Genomic DNA, 27,424 nt, shown 5'->3' on the forward strand with positions numbered 1-27,424 from the left:
GCCCCCAGCCCGGTCCCTGCGGGCTCTAGGCCGCCTCCCCGGACCCCCGGCCCGTCCCTCGCGTCCCTCAGGCCCGCTCGCCCCGCCCCCGTCGCGGGCCGCCCGGGGGCCGGGGCCGAGATGCCCCGGGGCCTTGTGGGAAGAGCCTGGCCATTGGTCGGCCGTCCCCGTGGGGGAGCGCGGCAAGGACTGGCTCACAGCGGAGCGCGTCGGAGAAGGAGAGGCCGCTGATTGGTCCGGCGGCGGAACGGTGTCACCGCCCTGCGTGATGCGGTCACGGTGCCGCCGCCGCCGCCGCGCCCTCTCACCGCAGTTTGAATGTGAAGCGCAGCCGGAGCTCTTGGAGCCGCCGCCGCTGCCGCCGGGGGGGAGTCGCCAGGTGAGGCTGAGCCGCGCCGCCCGGCGATGCTGGCGGTGGGGCGGCCCCGCAGCCCGGCGGCCCGCACGGTCCGCAGCCGGCCGCCGCTCCGCTCCGCGCCGGGCTCAGACGCTGGGCCCGCGGCGCAGCGAGAGGCGCAGCTCACCATGCTGGGGTGCTTCGGCCCGCCTTCCGCGGCTCGCGATTGGCCCGCGGTCTCTGGGGTTGAGCAGCCTGCTTTCCTCATTGGCTTCCGCCGCTGCTAGTCTGGAGGTGGCGGGGAGGGGGAGGGGAGCAAGTTAGTCTGAGGGCGGTTGGGGCTCCCCCGCCGCGGCCGCCAGCCCGCGCTGCCCCCCGGCCCGGCCCGGCGGGGGTGGGCAGGCAGCCGGGCCTGCCCCTGGGCCCGCCTTGCGGGGGCCGCAGCCGAGCCGGGCCGCCGCCACATGAGATAGCGTGAGCGCCGCCGCGGGGGAGGCGCAGTCTGGCGACGGCGGTGGCGGCAGGCGGGACGGAGCGGCCCCGTCCTGCGGATAAACCGCCCGGCGGCTTCAGGCCGGGCAGGCGGCGGGGATGGGACGGGGGAAGCGCCGGGGCGGGCTGGGCTGGGCTGAGGCGGCGGGAGCGGGCTGGGCCGCCCCCGTGGGGGAGCGGGAGTGGGAGCGGGGGCAGCCCCGCTGGTGGGCGGGCCTGGAGGGCTCCTCTCCCGGTCCCGGCGGTCCGGCGCGTCAGGGGTGGCCTGGCTCTCTGGGCTGTAGGGAAGCGGCGCGAGTGGGCGGCGTGGTGGGTCCTGGCTCCGGCTCCCGCGGCCGGTTGGTGCTCGTCTCCTGAGCCCTGCGCTTCGGCGAAGCGGAAAGCGAGCGTTAAGGTCTTCAGTACGGTGTAAAGATAATCTTTCCCATAAAATCGGGACCGTAAACATCCTTAGGCCACGTAGACGGTGTTTGGTAAGTGCTGTGGTGAGTGAATGCGGGAACAGAGCTATCTGAAGTTCTTCATAGTGTAAGGCTTGGTGGACAGCAAGTTTTTGGTTGGGTTTTTCTTTTGTTTGGTTTTTTTTCCGTAGGTGGTCTGTCATTAACTTGACTAAAGCAGTTAGTGCATTAGGCACATCTTATGGGTTTTCTTCTGGAGAGGTGGTCTGAAAATATTCTCATTTTTTGTGGCCTTTTCAGGAGGCATATGTCACAACACAGCAAAAAGCATCATATCGCTTTAGCAAGTACCACTAGTTTTTTTGTAGTGGAAAACAAACTAGGTGAATAGCTAGAGGAAGAGAAGGAACTAAGAGTAAGTAGGTAGCAGGTGAAAATATTTATCCTTTTGCATGAGAGATTGAGTAATGCATTCAAATCTTTGTGTTTGGCCTTCAGAGTAAACTCTCAGTCAGCTTGAGGTGTCTGTTTTTTGCATGGGCCTCTATATTATATATATGTATGTGAAGGATTTGTAAAAGGCCATTCAGGGTTATCGTTTTCTTTTACAGATTGGTTTCCCATTTGACTCAAGTTTAGTCTTAATAAGTGATTTCTGCACTGGTTTGCACCTCAGCTGTACAAACTTCCCTGGAGCAGATAATTTTTATTTTTTAGTTATGGAAGACTTAAGTATTAGTTTCAACATCATAGTAATGATGCACAGGCTATTTTGTAGAACAGATGAGCCAGCTATTATTGGTGCTGTTTGCTTATGCTGTACTTTATTGGAATTTTGTTGGTTGATGTGAATTAGTGAACAAGACTACAGGCAAGTAATCCCAAAAAGGAAGGGGAGTGAAACATGGGAGGCAGGACTCTTTAGGTGGATTTTTACTTTTTGCAAAATATGTTGGTGTCTCAATTACTTATTAACATTCATCTAATTCAAGAAGATACTCTTGCTATTTCTTTTAATGATATCGATGCTATAGTTAAAGTAGAAATCATGTCACTAAAACTCATTGCCTTTGCAAGCGTGCTTAAAAATAAACTGTATTTGTTGCACTGATAATCAACATAAAACAAATCCGAAGTGGGACAGGCAAATTTCAGTCTGTCTTACTAATTAGAAACTCCAGAGAAAAAATGGAAATCTCTGCTTCCTCATTACTTTTGTAGTGAGTGAACTGTGCTGCTGGTGGTAAGAAAGATGGGCAGAATTGATGATGATATCCTGAGCAACAACATGCCCATTAAAGCATGTCTTGCTGCTATTTTAGTGTTACTGTAATTTTAATTATTCCAGTTAAAGCTGTGAAGTTAATATATCACTGTGGTAAGTAGGAGAATGTATGTGGGAGGATTACTACAGAGGAGTAATTTAGACTTATTGCACAGAGTTATTCTGTAATAAGTATTGCAGTTTAAATTAACTCCCACCCTAATCTAAGTTAATTTTACAAGGTGGAGAAACTCTCTGGCTTTGCACAGTCTTTTGTCTCTTTATAAAAAAAAAATAATTTTCTGTTGAGAGTTTTATTTGATAATGAGTATTTAATTTTAAACAAGCCTTGACTCTCCAATACACTTTGAATTGTTCTATTTACAATTACATAGGGCAGAACTATTCAGCTTTTTCAACCGGGAACAGGTTTCTGGGGCTGACAGAAGTTCTCAAAAGCAAAACCAAACTCTTATTGTCCTGAAAGGGCAAGAGATCATCTTATAGCTGTACCTGGTGGTTTGCTGGACGTGTGATCCTGTTCAAGGAGTTTGGTTTCACTAAACTAGACAATAACAGTTACATGTCATTGAAGAAATGTAATGTTTTCTAGTTTGTGCTTGGTGCACGCTAGCTGTTGTTTTATTGGATGAGATGTACAAGGTAGGACTGTGCCTTCTGAGGTATAGTCAAAAAGCGCTGATGTGCGTCTTCTGTGGAATCTAGTTTTGCATATGTGTAGCTTATATGATAGATTTTTTTGTGTGTCTGTATTTATAACAAAACTACCTGTGGGTTTTAGGTTCTGCCAAAATGGAGCTGAGTGATGCCAATTTACAGACTTTAACTGAGTATCTGAAGAAAACACTAGATCCAGATCCTGCTATAAGGCGTCCTGGTAAGTGATTCTCATGAGTGACCAGAAAAGCTTAGTTTCTTTTTGGCTTTTCTGTCTCTGTATAGCAAACTCAGTATCCTTTCAAAACAAAACCCGCAAAAACTAATGAGGGATGGCTCTAAATATAAATTTTTGTTTGCTTTTTGTAATTTTATTTTCCTGTATTCCTGTTTATTTTTTTTTTTTGTACCGTTGTTATTTAAAACAGTGCTGCTGTTCACATTAAACCAGGATTTACTTCTGTCAGGTTATGGCTTTTAAAAATGGTGAGGAGGCAGTATTTCCACATTCTGCTTTGAATTGAGAGCTTTTGTTAATAGCAGAAGCATTAAACAGCTTAGTAGTAAAGAAGCTACAGTACCTTTTGTCAGACTTATTCTGTGTTTCTGTTCTTGTGAAACTCTGGGGAAGTGTTCATGCATCGATTATTTTAAATAGACACTTGAGGAATCATAGGACTCCCATTAAAAAAATCAGTTCAGCATTTGCTAACCTTAGTATATTCTCTTACAGCGGAAAAGTTTCTTGAGTCAGTTGAAGGAAGCCAGAATTATCCATTGTTGCTCTTAACACTGCTGGAGAAATCACAGGAAAATGTCATCAAAGTTTGTGCATCTGTAACGTTCAAGAACTATATTAAAAGGAACTGGAGAATTGTAGGTATCCTAGTGAGTAAGATTTGGTAATTCTTTTAAGCTACAATAAGGTATTCTGCAGTAACCTTGAAGAATGTGTGTATGTTTGTACTCTGTGAAAGAAAGTAGATCATTCAGAGAACAAACACAAGGTGTAATTTACTGATGAGGGACTACAACCTGGACTGTTGGGGTCCATTCTATTAAAAAAACTAGACCTGGGTGGTAAAATGATGAACAAATAATATTCTCTAATATTATAGGCATATTTTGCAGAAGCACAACATTTAAAGCTCATTTAACTAACAGTAATATTATTTAAACTGAAGTGATTGTGAAGTGTCTATACACATGAGCTGGCCAATTTGGTCTGGATCTATTGTTGTGGTGTTACAAACATTTCAAGCCAGCACTGCAGCTGAAAGTGATGATACTAGCTTCTTTCATGTAAATGCTTCTGCGGCATAGATTAGTGTGGGACAGTTTATTTTGGTGGCCTTGCCAGTTTAACACTTAGAAGTGTTTGTAGATGTCAGATAGAAGTATTGCCATTTAATCCCATTTTATCCTTTGCTTTGAAGAGGTCAGAGCTTGATTCAGAGCTTTCAGCATTCATGAAATTTAATTTATGGTAGAAAATATTAACATTTGAGAGCTCAGCTGCTTCCGTGATGAGAGGTTTTAGTTGATACTATTTATACTTTGTCTCACTGAAAGTACTGTTTGTATCTGAAAAATATCAAATGTATAATGTTGCTTTACTGCAGGGAAACTAGCTAAAGTATTCTGTCATTACACCTTGGCTGGTACCTATTTACAAATTTGCATGTGATTTCTCCCCTCCCCCTCATACTAATATTAAGAAGCTATAGCAGTCCTAAACCTGGTTATATGTTTGATCAGATGAGCACATTCAGTCTGGCATGAAATTTCTAGAACTTTGTTTCTGTAATACTGTATTCTCAGCCATTTCTACCAAATTGCATCTTTATCTGTAGTATATTGTAAGTAGAAGTAATGTTCTGTTATGGAAAATTTGTAAGTGGCTTCTTTTTTATGGATTGCTGATGTAATTTAGGATGAGATTTTGTGTTGGAGTAGGTGGAGATGCTATGCAGTAAGTGCATCCAGAGGGCTATTATGATTGCTGTGTGGCTTCAAGCACATTGTTTTGTCCAAAATTGGAGCTTTCATTTCAAGAGCAGCTGCATGAGCATAAAATACAGCCATGAGGCTAGCTTACCTAGATTACATTGTTTAATTTAGCAGCCTTGAACTTGACTGATACGAAGTTTAGTGGAAGTAAAAGGGTTTTGCCTATTCAAGGACTTCAGTTTGGTAGAGCCTGGAGAGTCAGATGTACAGGGCACTTCTGGAGTGAGTGAAGAGTTTGCTTTTTTTTAATTTATTTTTTAAGTATGTACAAATACTTTTCTATGTGCTGCCTCTCATGTTTTGTAAAAAGGTCTAAGTTCTTAGAAAAATCTCATAACTAACTCCATAGTAGGATTTGCTGTTGCTGATCTCTCTACCACCTCTGTCCTCTATCTAAATGTATAGCAGTAAGTCCTGCTTCCCTGCTCGGAGCTTGCCTGGTAGTTATTGATGCCTTTCACATCATATAAATTTGTAAAGCTTAGGTTTTAAAGTTTATCTTCTTTTTTGTGTTTTTTAATGTATATATAATGATTCTGTACATTCTTCTGATTCAGTGCAATGTGATAGAAGAGGAAAAGCAAGTTCTCTGTCTTATTTTTATAACTGCTTGTTTAGAGAATCATAGAATCATTTAGATTGGAAAAGACCTTTAAGATCAAGTCCATCCGTTAACCTAGCACTACCAAGTCCACCACTAAACACACCCCCATTCGATGATTCTATCTGTGCGTCCTTTAAATACCTCCAGGAATGGTGACTCCACCACTTCCCTGGGCAGCCTGTTCCAATGGTTGACAACCCTTTTGCTGAAGAAATTTTTCCCAATACCCAATCTAAACCTCCCCTGGTGCAACTCAAAGCCATTTCTTCTCATCCTATCACTTCTTACTTGGGAGAAGAGACAGACACCCACCTCACCACAGTCTCCTTTCAGGTGGTTGTAGAGAGCAATAAGGTCTTCCCTGAGCCTCCTGTTCTCCAGACTAAACAACCCCAGATCCTTCAGCCACTCCTCTTAAGACTTGTGCTCTAGACCCTGCACCAGAACACAGTATTGGAGGTGTGGCCTCACCAGTGCTGAGTACAGGGGGTGATCCCTTCCCTAGTCCTGCTGGCCACACTATTTCTGATACAGGCCAGGATGCTGTTGGCCTTCTTGGCCACCTGGGCACGCTGCCGGCTCGTATTCAGCCAGCTGTTGACCAGTACCCCCAGGTCCTTTTCTGCTGGGCAGTTTTCCATCACTCTTCCCTAAGCCTGTAGCACTGCATGGGGTTGCTGTGACCTAAATGCAGGACCCGGCACTTGGCCTTGTTGAACCTCATACAGTTGGCCTCAACCCATCAATCCAGCCTGTCCAGATTCCTCTGTAGAGCCTTCCTACCCTTGAGCAGATCAACACTCCCACCCAAGTTGGTGTCATCTGTAAACTTACTGAGGGTGCATTCAATTCCCTCCTCCAAATCACTGATAAAGGTATGAAACAGAACTGGCCCCAGTACTAAGCCCTGGGGAGCACCACTTGTGACTGGTGTTACAGCTAAGCATAACTCGAATTTTGGAATTGCTACTTTTTTTTTTTTTTAAGTTTATGGGAAGATGGTGGAAGGGAAGTGAGAAGGATAGTAGTAGTGCCATCTGGTTTAAGGCATCTTAAGATCATTGAATTACTCTCTGGAAGTGCTTACCTCTTTTAATTGCTTGATAATTTTTAGGTTTCTGAACTTCGGTGCTGTCATCACAGATAATATGACTATCGCTGCTGTTTCTGCTTGGTGACGAGCCTCCTTCTTATTTTATTTCTTTAGTAGAAACTTTGTAATTTACTACCACTTGGCACTACTGACTGCCTGGACTTTGAACTGATTGGATAACTCTTAATGTTACGGTTTTGATTGTGTAACCTCCATCTTCATGTACAGTTTCTAGAAAGTATGGCTTCAGGCAGCTTGCGCAAAGTAAATCTTTGAGGTTGGCAGAAGTGAGGACAGAGATGTGACTTGGTGTGGTGGAAGAGCAGACTGTTGGTTAAACTTTGTATGTTATTGGCATATGCATCCACCCTTACAACTGCTGAATTGATGATTTGAAAAGTCACTGTTAGAGAAAAAGCTAGTTCAAGGTTTTACAGAAAGATGTAATTTCTTTCAGCTTTTTTCAGGTACTACTGTTATAGATTCATTGTAGGCAATGTCTTCAACAAATCTTCTTAGTTTCTTTAATAATGTAATAGTTACATAACTCAGTATAAGCAATTGGTTTCTGGAATGCTGATATTTGCTTGTTGCCTAGAGTATACTGATATGCCCATGACTTAATTATTGTTTTAATTTTAGATTGAGGATGAACCGAACAAAATATGTGAATCAGACAGGATAGCCATTAAAGCCAACATAGTGCCCTTGATGCTTAGCAGCCCAGAACAAATTCAAAAGCAGGTAATGTCAATTCCTGATTGTGTCCATGAGACTTTTGGAATGTTTTAAGCATGTCTAGAGGCTCTGGCGATTGGCAGAGCTCAGCTTCCTTACCAATGAAGTCATCCCAATCCAAATAACTTGGAGTATATTGTTATAGCTACTTCCACCTACTTTAATTTTTTTTTTTTTTAAAAAGGCAATTACTGTATAATCTTATAGGTAAGTTCTAGCATTAGGCAGTTAAATACAGTAATGCTAGAAAGTGAGACGCTGTACTCATTGAATTTAAAGTGAGATTTATTTATCTGTGGTGAAAAGTAGTAGATATTTAACCCAATGATTTTTGAATCTGACAAGAATAACAAGCATGTTCTCAGATACATGCAACATCTGGCATGACTGCTGTGTTTTTTGTAATGAGGAGTCTGCTATTGTATTGTGCAATGGTTATGTTTCCTTTCCAGTTAAGTGATGCTATTAGTATTATTGGTCGGGAAGACTTTCCTCAGAAATGGCCAGACTTACTGACAGAAATGGTGAATCGCTTTCAAAGTGGAGATTTCCATGTCATTAATGGGGTCCTTCGCACCGCTCACTCGTTGTTTAAAAGGTATTGGAAATAAGGGAGTTAGTATATGGATTGTAAAATTTTTGTTCAACTCTAAACTTTTACCATATGACTTTAATTTTGTAGATTTACAAAGTCTACAGTTGTGGCTTCTACTTATGCTTGTTGACTTTTAAAAAGACTTTAAGTGGTTACCAAATAGTACACCTTGCATGGTCTTGAACTGTGTTGTTTAGTTCTTGTTTACTTGATAGTATTTGTTTCAAGGTTCAGCACAAAAAATTAATTGTATGCAAGTTAATTTCATAATAAATGTGAAAACCGTATTCTATTTTTCTTGTATTTCTCTTTGACTTGTCAGGTACCGCCATGAATTTAAGTCAAATGAATTGTGGACAGAGATCAAACTTGTCCTTGATGCTTTTGCTTTGCCCTTGACAAATCTCTTCAAGGTATTTCTTGTTGAATCATTTCTAAACCAATTTTAACATTCTGAATTGCTTGTTTTGAATGTCTGTAAAATGAAAACTTAAGAATAGTTGCTTTGAAACTATTAATGATGTTCAAACTAAAGTCATGAAATGAGACCTGACAGGATCAATAAGGGGAAGAAAAGGAACTATATATTCTAGCTTTAAAAAAAAATAATTTACGTGACACTTTTCAATACTTCTTGTCAACGTGGTTTGTGTGTGTGTGTTACTTGACTGAATCTTATGTCTTTTTCTAGGCCACTATTGAACTTTGCAGCACGCATGCAAATGATGCTAGTGCTTTGAAGGTTCTCTTTTCTTCTCTCATTCTAATTGCGAAGCTGTTCTACAGTTTAAATTTTCAGGTGAATCTCGTTGCTCTTCTAATAGTTCTGCTTTGATCTCACGAAGCTGTTATGCTCTTATTTATAGGATCCATTTGAGGCAGCCTTTAAGGCCATGCTTTATCGCAAAAATAAAAGTTGACAGTCTGCATCAACGCTGGAGTAAAGGCACAGTAAGGATGGGGTTAATTAACATGTTAGCTTGGCCCTATCTAAAGTTCAAGAGAGTCTAAGCTCCTATCATAGCAAGGAGGTATTCTATAGGTAACTCTCCAAGTATGAGTTGTGAAAGACAGAAGTCAAATGCTTGAGTTTGTACTCAACTGTGCTGCTTTATAAATATGTCCGTACTGACATGAACTCAGTCCTGTAGATCAAAGTCAGTTAAAACTAGTAGCTCCATAGCACTATAGTAGCAAGTAATTCTGGTAAGTGATGCTATTAGTAGCAGTGTGGGGCTTTTTTGTTTTGAAATGAGATCTAAATTTGTAACACTATTAAATAAATGCACAATATGAAAATGGTAAAAAGTTGCTTTGCTGAGGTGACATATATTTAGTGTCTCAACACAAACATAAGTCTGTGAAGTGTGATGATCATGCCTTGATTGCTTGGGCTGTTCTTCCATATTGGGCAAAAGAACAAGCTGGAGTTAAAAGGGAGGCTTGTGCTTTCTTGTTCTGAGAGTAAGAGGCAATAAGGTTCATTCTTTATAAAACTGTAGGTTGTATAGGGTGTAAGCAACTAGTTTATTTGGAAATACTGTATTCCAAAGCCTCTGTCTGGAGGGATTTCATCTGGGGGGAGGGGGTAGTGTTTCATTTTGAAGATTATTTTCCACACTTTGTTGTCCCTCAGTAGATTATAAGGTCGATACATACTACTTACAATGTAGGTATGTTATCTAAGCAGTGCAATCAGAAATTAAAATGTAAATTTATGCTTTTCCTTCACAGGATCTTCCGGAGTTTTTTGAAGATAACATGGAAACGTGGATGACAAATTTTCATAGTCTTTTAACTTTAGATAATAAACTTTTGCAGACTGATGTAAGTACTGCATAAACCTCCTGGTTTGTCTCTCTGTAGTGGAGAGGATTGCCTGAGAACTTAGGTCTAACTCTGAACAATGCAATGTTTTCTTTGTTGGGTAAACAAAGGAGTAGAATGACTATAAGGAAATGGGATTTAAGAGAAGTTGCCCTGTTGTCTAAGAGATTTGAGCTCTTGAAGTTGTATCTCAGTTACAGGTATACCCAACTGTGCACAGAAATCAAATTGCAGATACTCATCAATGAGTAGATTGTTTCAAGGATGTCTGCTGAAGTAACCTGATCATTAAATTAGTCACAGTGCTCAGGTCTTCTATACCTTGCAGCTGGTTCACACACTGTTTTAGAAAACAGGGTATCCTAAAGAACTTGAAACAGTTGAACATAGAAGGCATGACATCCTTAAGTACTTTAGTTTAGCATTTGCTGTCTTTGTCTAATTATAAGAATTACTACTTTCACAGGAGACAGATGATACCAGATCATCAAAGCTCAAATTAATTTTGTGCATGCTTTTTTCATTTTAAATTCTGTCTTCCAGCTACAGTACAATAGTTTGCCACATGATGGAGCCAAAGCAACTCCATAAAGTTCTTTACAATATGTAGGGAGGCATCTTAAGTGTATCCTGTGCTATAGTTTCACAGTTTTAGGCTAATGCTGCTGCTAAAAGAAGCTTTGCTGCTCTTTTCTCTTGTGTCTGTGGGCTGTTGCCCAGCACAGACATTCATGCAGCTGTGTGCTGAACTGAGTCAGGAAGTGATATGCGTTAAAACTGAAAGGTGGGCATTAGGGGGTGAGAGGTAGACATAACTGGGGTGGTGTTTGGTTGGATTTGGGGGATTTTTGGTTGGTGTGTTTTGGTTTTTGTTCGGGTTTTTTTTTTTTATTCCAGCTCAATTTCCCAATTCACTTTGCTTTGTGATTCCACAAGTATGTGTGCTGGTATGGGGAAGGAGAGGGAACTACTTTTACAACTATTCTAATTTAAAGTAGCAAGATACGATGTCTTCTAAGCATACTTTTTCAATGCCTTGTGTTGTCTTTTTCTTATTACGTTTGTAAATTAATTTCATGACAAATTTTATCAGGTCTAAATGATTTGAAGTGCATAGTACTTTCATTTGAAATATAGGTATGATTTATAACTTGTAGTGCAGTTCTGGTACAAATCAGCAAAATACATTAATTCTAGGGGCGTGAGAGGGGTTTCTTAGACCTGTTTAGAACGTGGTAAAATAACAGTGTAAATATTTCCTTCAGATATGTTTGATACTTTTAATATTTAGTAGTGTTGAAGTTTGGATGCTTAAGTTCTTAGTTTTGTTTTATGTGAGGATGAAGAGGAAGCTGGATTACTGGAGCTCTTGAAATCACAAATTTGTGATAATGCTGCTTTATATGCTCAAAAATACGATGAAGAATTCCAGCCCTACCTGCCACGTTTTGTAACAGCAATCTGGAATCTGTTAGTCACAACAGGCCAGGAAGTGAAATATGACTTGGTAAGTTGTTATAAACTGATCTTGTCAAGTTTGGTAATGAATTATAAATTGGTCAGTCATGCTAAAACTGTATGTGTTCTGTTTGTGTTGTTCTAGCTGGTTAGTAATGCGATCCAGTTTCTGGCCTCAGTTTGTGAGAGGCCACATTACAAGCATCTGTTTGAAGACCAGAACACGTTGACAAGCATCTGTGAAAAAGTTATTGTTCCCAATATGGAATTTAGAGGTAACTTTTTGAGACTTAAGTTTTCAAAGAGACAATAAAATCTAACTGTAATTGTAATGATTTGTTGCTTTGCAGTACTAAGAATTGAGGATTACCTCTTGTATACTTTAGTATTAGATTCAAACCAAAGTTTCTACAATAGATTGCTGTCCTATTGGGCTTTGTAGAATTGTATGAATATAGCTATTAATTGTTCTGTCTTACTGTGATCTCAAATTGAAAAGTATAGGAAGTCTAGGTCATGTGCCACCAATAAGTTTTCATGTTTAAAGTGAGTATCAGAATAATTCAGGGAGTCTAAATAGGCATGGATATCAGGCCTACTAATTTGTAATGTCTATTTCTCCAAGTTTTGATGGGCTCATATTGATCCTAGTATCTAAAATGCAGTGATAAGAAGCTTCTCACTCTTAAGTCTATGCCTCTGGAAGCCTCTCTGCATACACTTAGTGTTGAACATGTTCTTTCTTTCTTTCTTTCTTTCGGGCAGGAGCAAGCTGAACAGGCTAGTCTAGCTAGATATTTCTGATTAATTTCTATTAATGTTATAGAAAAGTACTTGGAAAAAATAGAAGTTAATAATAATACACCTTTTTACCATAAAAACCAGACACCTCAGTATGTAAAGTTCTATGTATTTTGTATTTTCAGCGGCTGATGAAGAAGCATTTGAAGATAATTCTGAAGAATATATAAGAAGGGATTTGGAAGGATCCGGTAATCCACAGATTTATACTAAGAATACTTGGTCTTTAAATATAGCTCTAAAGAGCTGAAGCAATTACTGAAGCTTTTATAACTTATTTTTTACATTGGGAAGGTTCCCCACCCCCCCCCCCCCAATAGATTTTATGCAGTTTTTGATAAAGTCTACTGTCAATGATGTGCCCATCAGTGTCTTTTTGTTTTGAACAATGTTTTTATAGGGTTTTTTCCTTAATTGGATTGGTATGTCTTCTGCACTGCACACATTCTCATTTCAGCAAATATAGCTTGTAAGTCAATGCTGAATAGTAGCCGTGTTGTGTATTTAGTTCCTATGTGCAGAGTTTTAAATAACATGGAGAGACTGTGCCTGCATTTAGTAGTCTATCATCTTTAAACTGAAATTCTGACTGGTGTTGCATACAAATCTGTGATCAAGCCAGCTGGGCACCAGCCAGCCCTTGTATGCCGGCACTGTGTTCAAACCAATACAGTAACTGTCCTGAAAACACAGTGCTGTGCGAACAGAGCTACTTGATTTTCTGATTGTAGCTGTCTGGTCTTCAGCCAGGTCAAAGCACAAAGGAACCAAATCTAGATCTGTGTGACAATTCTGTATGTGCAGTTCTGTGTCACTAACAATTTACTGATGGAGACTTCTAGATTAATGACACTTCATGATAGATTTAAGAAATTACTGTACACATGCAATGGAGGAAAAAATTGGAGGAAAATGATTTTGAACTTTTTTCAAGCAAACATTATACCATTCTTATCCAGGATTGGCTGCATTTTAGGTATTTGTGAAGCTTTTCTTTGTTAGCTATTTCTGCTTTTAAGAGAATTAAGGCAAGAAGTATTTGTGTTCTTGAGAGATTACTTTAGAAATGTTCTCTGTTGCATTTAAATTGACTTGCTTTATTTTCCTTCTGTCCCTTCTGTTAGTATATTGTATTAAAGGCCAACTGACTGGGGTTTTTTTCCTTTCTTGAAACAAGGAATTTTTACAGATTATTTTATTTTTTTTTTTTTTAGCAAAAATGTACTGATTTGGTGTGATGGGCCAGCAGCTAAGGACCACACAGCAGCTTGCTCGTTCTGCACCCTGCTGCAATGGGATGGGGGACAAAATAGGAATAGTAAAAGTGAGAAGACTCATGATAGAGATAAAGGCTAGAGATAAAGAGGGTTTAAGTGAAAAAAGTGAAAGAGAGAAAGAAAAGAGAAGGGAGTGGGGAGAGAGAGGGAAGTCAATGACTTGCCATCTCCCACAAGCAGATTGATGCCCAGCCTGTGCCTGAGCAATGGCTACCTCCCCAAAACCCCTTTCCCCTCAGTTCTTATTGCTGACCGTGACATTACATGGCATGGAATATCCCTTTAGTCAGTTTGGATCAGCTATCCAGGCTGTTTCCCTTTCCAGCTTCTTGCCCACCCCCAGCCTACTTGCTGGGAAGGCAGAGCAAGAAAAAGAGAAAGCCTTGACACTGTGCAAGCACTCTTCAGCAACAGCCAAAACACTGGGGTGTTATCAACAGTTTTAGTCACCAGTATAAAACACAGCACCATATGGGCTGCTATGCAGAAAATTAACTCCATCCCAACCAGACCCAGTACATTCGGGTGCATAATTGTTGAGATAGTAAAAAGCCTCTCCCTGCATTCTTACAGAAACTTTCTTTAGAGGGCACTAAACCCTGTGAATATGCGTGCAGTATTGGTAGGTGTCCATTCCTCTTTTTGTTGTACAAATAGTCCCTATTATGACAGTAAGTAAAAAACTTAAATGTGTTCTTAAGCATCAGTGTGGAGGATTGCAATAATTAACATAAGGTATGGCTGTAACTTGAGAATCTGTATGTTACTATTAATTTTTATTATTATGTTTATTAATATGAAAAGCTGTATACTTTCTCATATCCAAAGAATCTTTGGTTCTCATGCAGATATTGACACCAGGCGTAGAGCAGCTTGTGATCTAGTCAGAGGCTTGTGCAAGTTTTTTGAAGGACCTGTGACAGGGATTTTTTCTGGATATGTTAATTCTATGCTGCAAGAATATGCAAAGAATCCATCTGTTAACTGGAAGCACAAAGATGCAGCTATTTACCTTGTTACGTCTTTGGCATCCAAAGCTCAAACGCAGAAGGTACTTTTACATTCTGTTTGTTTTAATCCATATGCGTTCAAATATTATAGTGTACGTGAGGACTGCAATTTATTTTATGCTGCTTCAGCTTGGGAGTAACTATTTGTAGTAGTTTAATGTTGATAAGATTAAAAGTTGTCCATTATATAATCCTATCACAGTTTGTAATTTGGTGATATCTGATCTTGAGATAGGTTGGGCAAAGTCAACAGCCATGTGTGACCGTTTGGCAGGTCTTATTAGCATGTATGAAGCAGCCATATGAAGAAACAAAATTAGCTTGATTCTAGAACCGCTGAGCATCTAAATGGTACTGAGCCAGAGTTTGTAAGCCGTGGAAGGCCAAATTTAGCTTTACAGAAGAAGATCAGAAGTGTTAAGCAGACTAGAAGGAATTTAAGTGACTCTTACAGTTCTTGTCATTATATTTCCCAATGTTTCCTGTTATTTGAGTGTTTATGATTTGGAAATGGTATGTGTATACTAATGATGGCTGGAAATGGATCTCATTACTTGTTTGGGAGAAAGCAACTAATAGGCTGGATATATTGAAAAGCCACACCTAAGCTAAACTGTATTTGGAAACTAGCATTGTATCAGATGTCCTACAGAACAGATTTTAATATACTAATAAATATTTTAAATGTTATTACAGTTCAAATTTCAGTGGCTTTACAAGACAGATTTGAGGCAAACATAGTAAAACATGTTGTACAGCATCTTTATGCAATTTTGCTGAAGGTTCTCAGTCTTTTCCTGAAAGTCTAGTTGTATACTACTGCACAGCAATTACCTGTAAGTGTTGCGTGATGTGAACCAGAGTCTTCTAGCAATTAGAAAACTGCTATGTTGTACATCTTTCTTTTTCTGTGCTACTTCGTGGCAAATATGGGATAGCATCACTTAGAACACTTGATTGATACATACCCATCTGAAAATCCTGTTTTAAATATCAGTTGCATTTTTCATGAGAGAAAACTCAGTAGTCATTATTTTGCTGCTGTAATTCAGAATTGGAGTTTGACTCCTAAATGTTTCCTTTTTAAAAGGCCTATCACAAAAAAAAGTATTAAGTTAGTAAGATATTTTCTGTGTAAAATTTTGGTTGATTATTACTGTGTTAAATGCTATTATTCCTCAGCTCAGAGCTGGTAACTCTGAACCTCAGTAGTGCTACAGCTAAAACCTAGATACTTAACATTAAGAAAAAGAAATTGGATAGCTCTCTACTAAAGAGGCAGTTTCAACAGTCTCATCATGTGCATGCACATTTCAGATTCCTTTTATTAAAAGCACATAAAAATGAGTAAGAAAATGAGCTGAAGGTCAGCATCTAAAAACAGAGTTGGTTTGGTTTTTGTTTTTCTAGCATGGAATAACACAAGCCAATGAACTTGTTAATCTGACAGAATTCTTTGTGAATCACATTCAACCCGACTTAAAGTCTGCTAGTGGTAAGTTAATGTTAATTTTGATACAGCATTTTTTGTGATATATCTACAGTCTTGACAGTGACCATTGTTTCTTAAGGCACAAGCATTCGTATATCAGCATAATCTCTGAGGCAGAAGACTTTACTTCCCGTGGGTCAGGTGTTACTCAAATTTTTTTGGCCAGCAATGAATGAGCTTTTAAACAAAGGTGGATTACCACATGCTATCCGCAAGATCAGAGCATGTACACACATGATTGCTGTCAGCTACGTGCTTAAACTTGTTGAATTGAAGTAATTTGATTTCTGTATTCGAGATGTTATGGCAAACTTCTGTGCTATACAAAACCCTGAGAAGTTAAAATACTAAAGGCTAGGTCGTAGCCTGTATCAGCCCATATTGATAAGATTATGGATGTCTAGATTTAAGCCACATATTTTATGCTTCAGCAATTATCTTACGATATTTGGAACGTAGTGGGTTGTCTTGGAATATGTAATTGGAGGCTGTTAAAATCAGAGCCAGAAGGAGAAATTTAATGTGAAGGAATTGGACTCTACACTTAATGGTGCTGGGGTGCGATTTGTGCCTAAAACTGAGATTCTGTCTAACAGTGCCCGTACAGAAATGCAGAAACTAAGCAATGTAGAAAAACATTGTGTGTGTTATTTTTGAGCGGGAAAATCATGACTTGATGTCACCTCTATATATAGTATATGTTCCATAATCGCATTTATATGAAAAGGATCAACAAAATTTACATATTTTTCTATTGCAGTGAATGAATTCCCTGTGCTAAAAGCAGATGGTATCAAATATATCATGATTTTTAGAAACCAAGTAAGTTTTTCCTTTAGTCTTATGGTAAAAACATATTGTAGTTTGTTACTTTATGCTTGCCAAGCCTAATTTATCTTACTTGGCCATATGTTAACTCAACAGGTGTTTGATAGTCATATATAACACTTCATGCTGAATTTTCAGTTTTGAAAGTGAATGATATTGTTATAAATATCCAATTAACATGTAGTCTATATGCTCTTCATATGCTGTGGGAGCACTGAACATCTTAGCATGCTTAGTTCTGTGACACACTTTTTTTTCAAATGAATGTTAGTCTAAATATACTTGATTGCTTGTATCATTGCAGTAGTTGTTAAAGAGCATACAGCAACTTTGTCCTTTTTCTGGTTTGTGAGATGCAGCAAGAAATTACATTGTGTATTCTTTCTAAATTTTAGATTTTCTTTATTCATCTCTTAGGGAATATCTGTGACTATTTTTTTAAAGCTTGATACTTACTTGATAAACTTGGTTTACTTTGTCTTTCTTAAGACAAAGTAAAATGGAAAAAGAAATATGCATTAGGAATATATGCACTTGCTGACAATCAAATGTAACATTGATGTTTGGGGGAAGTATACAGGTGATGACAGAAATGGGTATCTCTTGGTTGTCAAGGTGTAATTTAGCAACTGGAGAAGCCTTCTAAGATTTCTTCCTCTGACAAGCTTTCAGTTTGTAGCTGATGAGCTGAGAGTGGTTATGCTGTAGTATTGAACCATCTGTATTTTTATGTAACATATGTATAACTTGTTGCTATATTTTTTTAGGTACCTAAAGAACAACTGTTGGTATCTGTTCCTCTCTTAATCAATCATCTTCAAGCAGAAAGTATTGTGGTCCATACCTATGCAGCCCATGCTCTTGAAAGACTGTTTACCATGAGGGGGACAAATAATACTACCCTGTAAGTTTTCAAGCAGAAAAATTCATTGCTACGTAGGTTTTGTCCATTAAGGATGAGAAATATCTGCAGTGGATCTTTTATTTCTTATTATTACAATATTGTAAAATGCTTGAAGTTTGTGAATATCTTTAATCATTAAAAAGCTGTGTTTTACTTAACAGCATTACAGCTGCAGAAATGGCACCATTCGTAGAAGTGCTGTTAACAAACCTTTTTAAAGCACTGACACTCCCTGGCTCATCTGAAAATGAATATATTATGAAAGGTAAATGCTTCATGTGTTCTGTAATATAAGAGTAACTTTGTTGACTTGAGGTAAAGGCTTATAGTTAGAGGGTACTGAAATTATTATTTGAAACGTCTAATTTATGCAAACATCCTAAAGAGGTATGCACAGCCTGCAGTTATTTACCGGGCTATATTAAGTCATCTTTGACTAAATTTATGGTACCAAAGAGGAACACTAAACCTAATGGTATTGTGACAAATTATTTCTCAAATGGTAGTCTTTGTAGTCGGGACAGCTACCTGAGCAGTGTCAGTAGGAGATCTGAGTGGGTTACGGCTAATAGTATGCTAAGATTTGAGACTTGCCCAGGATGAATGATGGTCTTCCAAAGTTGCTTAATCTTCTGTGCTTAGTCAATAGAATGGGGATAATGAGGCTTTGTTTTATCCTTTGTCATGATGATAGATTGATTACTTTTGCAGCAGATGCTCTTTCTTACTGTATCTAATTCCTTGAGCTCTGATTTAATAGGTATTTTACTTTCAAAGGTAAAGGATTTAGGCATATAATGGATGACAGAAGTGTATGTTTGTCTCCCGAAGATAATACTTTTAATTTATTTGCAGCCATCATGAGGAGTTTTTCTTTGCTACAGGAATCCATAATTCCATATATCCCTTCTGTCATCACACAGCTTACACAGAAACTGCTGGCTGTCAGTAAGGTAAACAAACAGGCTATCTGAGCAAAATGTTCACTTTTACCTTTTAGAGTAGTCTTTCTAAAGATTTATATATACCTTGTTGTTTGTGTTCTGTTAGAATACTGTAAACTTTTCAATATTTTTTGACTAAAATAAGTTAAAACAGCTTTCCAGTGAAGTCCTGTTTTCTTTCTAGGACATACTTTCAAATCATTCTCCCCTGCTCTCATCTGAAATTTGGAAACAGTGTAATACTGTAATACTGTAATTCTGTAATACTAATTTGTTCTAGCATAAAGGTTTGCTTGTGCAGAGGCCGTCATGACAGTAATCTGTTTTTCTCACAACTCTTTTATTCTTTCTCCATGAAGCTTCTGAGGCTAATACTAAATTTAGGCACTGAAATGTAGGAATAAATTAAATAAATTACTCTGCTTTTGGTGGGTACAATTCTCTTAGTTTTTTGTTCAGGCTGGGCTAATATTCTTGAACATTGACAGTAGGGAATGCTTTAAAATACCTTCATCAACTATCCAAAAAACTTCTACTATGTATAGTTTAAACTTAGCTGCAGAGTATAAGAAGCATTCAATAAAGAATTGACTAGACATTTACAGGACTGAAAAATAATTTTTTCCAGTTTTTGTTTTGTGATACTCAACTGCTTGCTAGTTTATATAGAGCTGGAAAACACTTCTTTTCTTTAAAATATTCATAAAAGTCACCCCTCCTTTATGCTTTAAAGGTTTTTATGCTTGCTTTTGTCTATGGAATTAATTTCATTAGTATATTAATAAATAAATCATAAGTATCATTATTCCCAATTGCTACTTTAGACTTCAGTTGAAATGAAAAAATATAGGTTGCTAAATAAATTACTTGGCTGCAAGTTTGGGTTGATTTATCTGTTTATAACTTGTTTTTAGAATCCAAGCAAACCTCACTTTAACCATTACATGTTTGAATCAATATGCTTGTCGATAAGGATAACGTGCAAAGCAAACCCTGATGCAGTTGGAAGCTTTGAAGAGGCTTTGTTTATGGTGTTCACTGAGATACTACAGAATGATGTGCAAGGTAAATTAAAATCAGTAAGTGCTTGTGCTGTCTTATAATTGGTGGCTATGATTTACTTCATGGTAGTTTTTCTGTAACACAGGAAATCCAAGTGAGAACACAGCGTGTTCACAGTCCTAATAAACACTTTTAGTAAGTGTTTGAGTTGTTCCATAGGGTACATCAACTGTATTAATGTTTTTTTAAACACACTGTATTTTTAAAATACCTAACAATTACTACTCTAAAGCCTCCTGTTATTTTTCTTGATTATATTGTATTGTTTCTAGTGGTTTGTTTTCCATAATCTGAAACATCAACAAATAGAAATTGCATATATACAATGCTTGCAAATTTTTTTAATAATTACATTTGGGAAGCCGTACATTTCTCAAAGGTTTTATTTGTTGGAATCTTTGAATTAATATCATAAAATTGTAGGTTCAGTCAATAGATAAGTGATTCCTAGGATTTAACAGTGACCGTATTTGTTGAATTTGTAAATGTCATCAATTCTTTTCCAGAGTTCATTCCATATGTGTTTCAAGTGATGTCCCTACTTCTAGAAATGCATAAAAATGAAATTCCATCATCCTATATGGCATTGTTTCCTCATCTACTTCAGCCAGTATTATGGGAAAGGACAGGAAACATTCCTCCTTTGGTCCGACTCCTGCAGGCTTATTTAGAGCGGGGTGCCAATACAATAGCAAGTGCTGCTGCTGACAAAATTGTAAGTTCGATTGATTTAGTCACAGTGTATGCCTCTAGACATGTTGATTTAAGATTAAAAATTATGAGGAACTTTCTCCTTCAGTGAATAGCTGGATTTGTGCAGAATCTGTGCTTATACTTTTAATGGTGCTTACGTAGAAAGACAAAAAAATACTATGAATGCAGGCTTTTTGGATGCTTTTCCATTATGTGGGTAAGATATAAATCCTAGACTGTCATGCTTAAGTCAATTAAGATGTAAAATTCCTGCACTTAGTTTTTGCAAGTAGGTAAGTTTTCACCATTTTCCTGTCTCATTTGCCTCATGTTGAACACCTGTGGATCAGGAAAACTCTGAGAGCTTCTGCTCAGAATAGTCTTGAGAAGAGTGAGTGAGGAGGAGCCAAAATGCTGGGAGATGTGAGGATTAGTGAATTCAGTGGGAGATTTATTCTGCATACTTAACTTCTGTTACTTCTGCTGCATGATCTGCTATAGTCAGACTTGATTAGACAATGCCATTGATGAAGCAGACATGCATGTTCAAATTGGCTTTGGTGTTCATTTGCTCAAAGTTAATCTTAATGCTCAAAGGAACATCGCTTGGTCCCAACAGAAATCTGTCTTCCTTGTCCTTAACTGCAGAAACAGAATCCTGGTTTAGGTTATGAAAGCTTTTGTGTTGGCTTAGATGGTAAGGGCCAACTTTCTGGTAGGTCGTGTATGAAGAACTATTGTATAGAGTTTTACATCTGCTTTGTTTACAGCCTGGATTGTTAGGTGTCTTCCAGAAGTTGATTGCCTCTAAAGCTAATGACCATCAAGGATTCTATCTTCTAAATAGTATTATAGAGCATATGCCTCCGTGAGTATGAGTTGAAATTATATTCAAAACTAATTTCTGTAGACTTTAATATTTGGTACGTTTGTACACTTCGTAGTTAAACAACTGAAAAATGTCACATTTATTAGTAAAATAGATTTGAACAAATCTAGACATGTTTTCTGTGAAGCGACATTAGTAAAATCCTAGTATGAATTGAATAACTATTCTTTTAAATTTCCAGTGAATCAGTTGACCAGTACAGGAAGCAGATCTTCATTCTTCTATTCCAAAGACTTCAAAATTCCAAAACAACAAAATTTATTAAAAGTAAGTTCCTTGCTATGTGAAGAGCTTCAGTGCTGGTCATGGCAACAGTTTAGAACATGCGGCTGTACTGAATAAGTATCCTGTCATGTCCTGTGATTATGTGGATGAAGGGATAGTAGTGACTCTTAACATCAGTGACTTGCTTCAAATTATTTGTGTAACCAAGGGTGACATATAGGGCAGTTGCCACAGCAGGTGACACTTACTTCATGAAAACTGAAGGAATAGAACTAAAATAAGGAAAAAAACCCAACTTGTATATTCCTCTTACTTTCTTATTCTGCACGATATCATTATCTGAAAGTGTCTCCATTTAATCTTCAACTAATAGCAGCAAACTTCCACTGTCACACAACAGAGTAATACTGATCGCACTTCCTTTTGTTACATATAGTTGTTATTACAGTTAAATATTCTATAAATTTGTGTCATTCTGCCTTAATATGACTTAAGTTATTGATGAGGTTTTATGTTGAACTAGCAAAGCTGTGACAAATTATTGAAATGCATATTCTGGTTATTCCTGCTATAACAGGAAGATTACTGTCATACTGATTAAATTATTTTAATGATACTATTACTACACAAATTATGCAGTGTCTGTTACTTAATCCTATAAAATCTGGTTAATGCCACCTGATAGGAGCAAGAAAGATAGGATTGCTTATAATGTCTTCCACAAACAAACTTTAAGTGGTGCTTTTAATGCATTGCATCTGTGCTTTGGTACAAAGGCCATGCAAAGGGATTCACAACTGATCTGAAAAACTGCATTGCATGAAGTTTTCAGCTAAAAGCATTGGAGAGTTATTTTGGTCCTTGATCTGAAAAATTTGCAGATGGCTTTTCTAATGCTTTATAACTGCTGTAAGAGGGAAAAGGACTGAATCTTGTCCTAGTTGTCTTACTGCCATGTTTTAGTGCATTGCAGTACGTGAAAAGATCAGCAGTTTTTAGGCAAACTTCAAGGTAGAAAGTCAATGTACTTCACTAAATCTGAACATTTATAAAGACTGCCATTTCTGTACTCTTGAAAAACTTGTTAGAATGTATTTTGCTGCTGACTCTAAAGCTATTCTTTTGGTTTTGTGTCAAGTTCTAATTTGACCTTTTTCTTGTTACAGGTTTCTTAGTCTTCATTAACTTGTACTGCATAAAATATGGACCATTAGCTCTGCAGGAAATATTTGACAGCATACAGCCAAAGTTAGTATGATTATATTATTGTTTATTATCATCATCATTATTATTATTATTTAAGACTGGTGTGTAATTTTTACTTTTAAAGTAGGAAATAGTTGTCTCCTTCAGCTAAAATTAGACTGCATTTGTCACTAATTTGACTAGCCAAATGTTTCTTCTAATGTGATTGACTTTGTCATCTAGCAATTTTTCTGATTTGCTGCCCACAGCTCCTCACTGATAGTTCAAGATATTAATATCCTAAGCAGCTCATAAAAAGGAAATAGTGATGTTTTTATTCCTTTCCCTTTGTGAAAAGTTTGTATGCTCAAATTTCTACTAGGCATCCACTGCAACAGTGAATTATTTGGTTTTCTCTTTTTCCTAGTGACTCATATTGTTTCTGGTTTTCTTTTGTCACTGTAAGGCTGATAAGGTTTTCTAATACTTTTAATGTCATAACAGGATGTTTGGAATGGTTTTGGAGAAAATTATAATTCCTGAAATCCAGAAAGTGTCTGGTCAAGTTGAAAAGAAAATCTGTGCTGTTGGCATTACAAAAATACTAACAGAATGTCCTCCTATGATGGACACTGAGTACACCAAGCTGTGGTATGTAGACTACTTCTTCAAGTGAGGCTATTTGATTATTTTTTTTAAAAATGGGAGCTATCATCAAAATCTATTCTTCAGATAAACTCCATTGTGATTTCTGCATGCTTGCTATTATGAGGCTGAGTTTCAGGCTTTTCTTACCACTTCCTTTTCTCAACAAATAAAACTCTTCTCAAAGTGGATGCCGGAACTGGTTTGAGATTTTTGTGATGGAGGTAGCACTCACTGGGCTAGCTAGGACTGCATTTAAGAAAATAAACTACTTTCTTTTAGCTTGTATTCTTTCTGAAAAGCTAGGCCCAGTTTTGACTTGTAACTGTTCTGCTAGTCAGGAGACCTGAGCATACTCATAACCTGACAGAGAGACTGTAAATTCTCAGCTTGACAGTAGGATTTTGGGGATAGCTACCTGGGAAGATTGTAATCCAGTCTAGGATGTCAGGTAGCCTGAATTTAATGACAATAACTGGATGCCTGAACTAGAACTCTTTTTTTCTTTTTTTTCTTTTTTTTTTTTTTTTAATAGAGAAAAGGTGTGATCTGGAAAAAGAATTGCTTTTCTTAGGTATGTTTCATGACAATTTGACCTGATAAAAAATAAAGACATTGTTCATGCTTTTAATGTGAGCACCTCCATTATGGCTGTAAAATACATAGATCCACAATTCTTCCAAGTCCAACTTAGATTGGGCACTTACAATTTCAGTAGCTAAGCAAGTACCTGCAAGGGCTAAACTGTAAAGGGTTCCAAGTAATTTGAACGTTTGTGTAAAATACACCCTGTCCTAACATATTTTAAGCACTCAGGTTTTTTCCTCCCCTCTTTACATATAGGACTGCTTTGCTGCAGGCCCTCATTGGCCTCTTTGAACTGCCTGAGGATGACACTATCCCTGATGAAGAACACTTCATTGACATAGAAGATACTCCAGGATATCAGACTGCATTCTCTCAGCTAGCCTTTGCTGGAAAAAAAGAACACGATCCTGTAGGTCAAATGGTGAACAATCCTAGAATCCATCTGGCACAGTCTCTTCACAAACTGTCTACAGCATGCCCAGGCAGGGTAGGTGACTTTTATACATGGCATGCTAATGCTAAATTCTACAGAGAAGAAATGCTTTTTTTGATAATGGGTCTCTTTTGCTAATGTTTGATAATCGGCAAAATGAACTATGTCATAACCGGAATTCAAGGTATTGCTCTCTTTTATTCTTTAATGGAATATAGCTTTTGTAAGGGTTTTTTTTTCCCTAGTAATGTTAGAAGAGCCATATTTTCATGTTACTTATTTTAGCAATAAGCTTAAATATGCCATTTCTTAAATGAAAATTTATCCACTTGTCGTTATATAACTACTACTTAATCTCCAGCTCAGTTGTATGTACTTGGGAAATTTCAGGCAGCTCATGTTAAATTCAACAAGTTAAGTTTACAGGTAACTATTCTAACCTGTAGGGTCTTCGTTTTGTTCAAGACTTTGGTAAGTAAAGATTGCCTGAGATCTGATGTCTGCTGCATCCAAATATCTGCTTTAATAACTGAAGGTTTTCTCTACTCTTCTTTCATATTTGATTCAGATAAGTAGTACATAAAACTGTCAGCATCAGGAATTGTAATTCCAGCAACTGCTTTCACAATGAAAAACTGCTGCTCTCGGGATGTCATTTGACTTTGTACCATATGTTGACACAGTGATTAACAGGTTATAGGAGTAGTTTAATGTATACACACATTTACACTTCTGCTTTATCATGTTTTAAGGTTCCATCAATGCTGAGTACTAGTCTGAATGCAGAAGCGTTGCAGTATCTCCAAGGATACCTCCAAGCTGCAAGTGTGACACTGCTCTGAATTGCATATATTTCACAAGCAAGATCAAAAGCTGCAGAAGGTTGACACTGACTTTTTTTATAGCAGAGCTCAGACAAAATGAAAAATGCTACTTGAAAATGTATTGCAGAATCCATCTTGTAAAAGATAAATGTGGCTTTAAGCAGAAACTGAAAGAATTTGGTGGTTTGTGTACTCATAGATAAAAGGTGGCTAACTTCCATTCCCAGTTTAATTTCAAAGGGAATAGTTATAGCAGTTTGTTATGGGATTTATTTGAAATCTGCATCTGCAGTGTTTGGATAACATTTTGAAATGTATGGAGAGCACTGGCTGTAGAAACTCACTTCGGTCACTAAAATTCCTTTTCATTTTGATGTTGTCCTTTGTATTTCTTTTGTCTTTCCTTAAACTTTATCTAAATTGTGAATAAATAAGAAGTACTTGTTTAAAATGCCTGTCAATGTGCGCTTACTGTTTTAGAAGAATGTAGTTGGTTCAAAAAAAGGTAATGCTTTAAACTTAGGATAGAATGTAAAATAGTGGGACTGTGAGGATTTTCTTTTTCTTAAGTAATAGTTTAAATACATTGTAGGATCATACAGAGCAAATCTGAAACTTTGGCAGAAGATCCAAAGCTATTAGCACTCTTGATATTCATCAACAGGTGCACCCCTTCTCTTTGAACAAGACATGTCAGTATAGTGCAGTGAAAGCAAGTAATATACCCTCTTAGAGCGGGTATTGGTCTCAAAGTGGATTTTTAGTGATGTATTAAAACTGAAGCAGTGATCTTAAGAGTTAAACTTAACTCAGATGTTCTCCCTGGCTCCTCATAAATATACTGATTAGGTTTGGTAGCCTTGAATTCTAAATGCATCAGTTTAGCTTATAGTTATGGCTGTTTTAAGTGACTAGTTAAATGCCTGAGCCTGCATTCTCAGATGGCCTGGGCACCAAACTACTAGACCATAGGCTTTTAGAGCACTGGTACTGCAGGGATATAAATAAATCTAATTATAGAGACTGAAAAACTCCTGAGTAGAAGTGAAGTCTCAGACTTCTGTGATATCAAGCAATTTCATACAGGACAGATTATTATTTTTTTTAGTTACTTGTCCACAGAAATTCTGCAGATGACTTGAATCAGGACTGGTTTTTTGTAGTTAGAATGCCTGTTGAAGCTGGGCCTTGTATCAAGAAAGTTACTGAATTTACTGAGGGTGAAACATAGGGCAGAATCAGCTGTCTTTCAGTTCTTCCTTAGTATCTGTGGCTGCTGTGTGAGTGCATGCTGGCCATACCTCTTAATATATAAAGAAATGAGTTGCTTGTTAGACAATGGATTTAAACTACTAAGTGCCTAAAAATGTATTAGTCAGCATCAACAGGTTTTCTTGAATCTGGTCTGTTGTGCAGTATCAGACCCTCTTCGTTCATAGGTATGAAATGAAAGCAGTTCTCAAGAGTGAAATAATACAGTGGTGATCATGAAAAGCATCTGCCTTAATGCTGATAAGAGAGACTGTGGTGTGTGTTAAAAGTTTGTCGAAGTGCCTTGCAGAATGCATTTCAATAGACAGGCTCAAACCACATGGGAGATGTCTGACATTTGTAAGGATCTGAATGCCTACCTCGAATGTCAGTGTTAATTGAGCTGTGGTCATTCAAAACCTGCAAGCCAAAAGGATACTTGGAACTCTGACTGCTCTGCAGCTTTGTCTTTTTCCTTGGATGATAGGGAGAACAATTCTAAAGAACTTGTGGACCTTTTTTTCCTGTCAGCCTCAAAGAACCAAAATTAAATTGGTACTGGTGGTCATGTAATCTCACATGCTACCTTTGCATCTATTCAAGTAGACAGCCTGTCTAGCATACATGCATAAAAATCTTGTGCTGAAACGGGGTTCTTCAGCACTATGCAATATGAAGGGGCTCATATTAGACCATCTTAGTTTTGCAGTTCTAAGCAAGATTTCTTTAGGGGACAGGTTGTTGAGATGTGTAAGTAAACAGATGTTTCTTATCTCACCAGTACCAACATAGATGGAACTGGACAGGATTTACAGCAACAAGCCAGAACCTTTTTGAGAGGTAGCCAAAGAAAAATTGGCTCTTCTGAATGGAAGA

General features: G+C 38.1%; 1 protein-coding gene across 4 annotated transcripts; it reads left to right on the forward strand.

Annotated features, from left to right (window-relative positions):
- Window positions 1-273: 273 nt before the first annotated feature.
- Window positions 274-25,748, forward strand: CSE1L (chromosome segregation 1 like). 4 transcript variants are annotated; one of them, XM_049816558.1, is made up of 25 exons: window positions 274-379; window positions 3,297-3,392; window positions 3,906-4,048; window positions 7,522-7,623; window positions 8,070-8,215; window positions 8,535-8,625; window positions 8,904-9,011; window positions 9,947-10,039; window positions 11,379-11,546; window positions 11,643-11,772; window positions 12,424-12,489; window positions 14,424-14,626; window positions 15,996-16,080; window positions 16,838-16,899; window positions 17,673-17,809; window positions 17,971-18,074; window positions 18,665-18,762; window positions 19,668-19,818; window positions 20,322-20,530; window positions 21,279-21,376; window positions 21,579-21,664; window positions 22,789-22,870; window positions 23,312-23,458; window positions 24,296-24,527; window positions 25,226-25,748. In XM_049816558.1, exons 2-25 carry the CDS (start codon window positions 3,308-3,310, stop codon window positions 25,313-25,315), a joined length of 2,916 nt encoding a protein of 971 aa, XP_049672515.1. In that variant the 5' UTR covers window positions 274-379; window positions 3,297-3,307; the 3' UTR covers window positions 25,316-25,748. The 4 variants fall into 4 exon arrangements, with proteins under 4 accessions (XP_049672515.1, XP_049672517.1, XP_049672514.1 ...); XM_049816560.1 differs by lacking the exons at window positions 274-379; window positions 25,226-25,748 and adding exons at window positions 1,091-1,302; window positions 23,988-24,026 and having other exon boundaries at window positions 24,296-24,401; XM_049816557.1 differs by lacking the exon at window positions 274-379 and adding an exon at window positions 1,095-1,302.
- The last annotated feature ends 1,676 nt before the right edge of the window (window positions 25,749-27,424 follow it).

The sequence above is a fragment of the Accipiter gentilis genome, chromosome 14 (assembly GCF_929443795.1).
Source record: "Accipiter gentilis chromosome 14, bAccGen1.1, whole genome shotgun sequence".
Lineage (NCBI taxonomy): Eukaryota > Metazoa > Chordata > Aves > Accipitriformes > Accipitridae > Astur > Astur gentilis.

Coding starts and splice junctions, on each gene's coding strand:
- CSE1L (XM_049816558.1), top strand. CDS start 3,308: ATGGAGCTGAGTGATGCCAATTTACAGACTTTAACTGAGTATCTGAAG. Junction 3,393..3,905: donor TCCTGCTATAAGGCGTCCTG/GTAAGTGATTCT, acceptor ATTCTCTTACAG/CGGAAAAGTTTCTTGAGTCA. Junction 4,049..7,521: donor TTAAAAGGAACTGGAGAATT/GTAGGTATCCTA, acceptor TTTTAATTTTAG/ATTGAGGATGAACCGAACAA.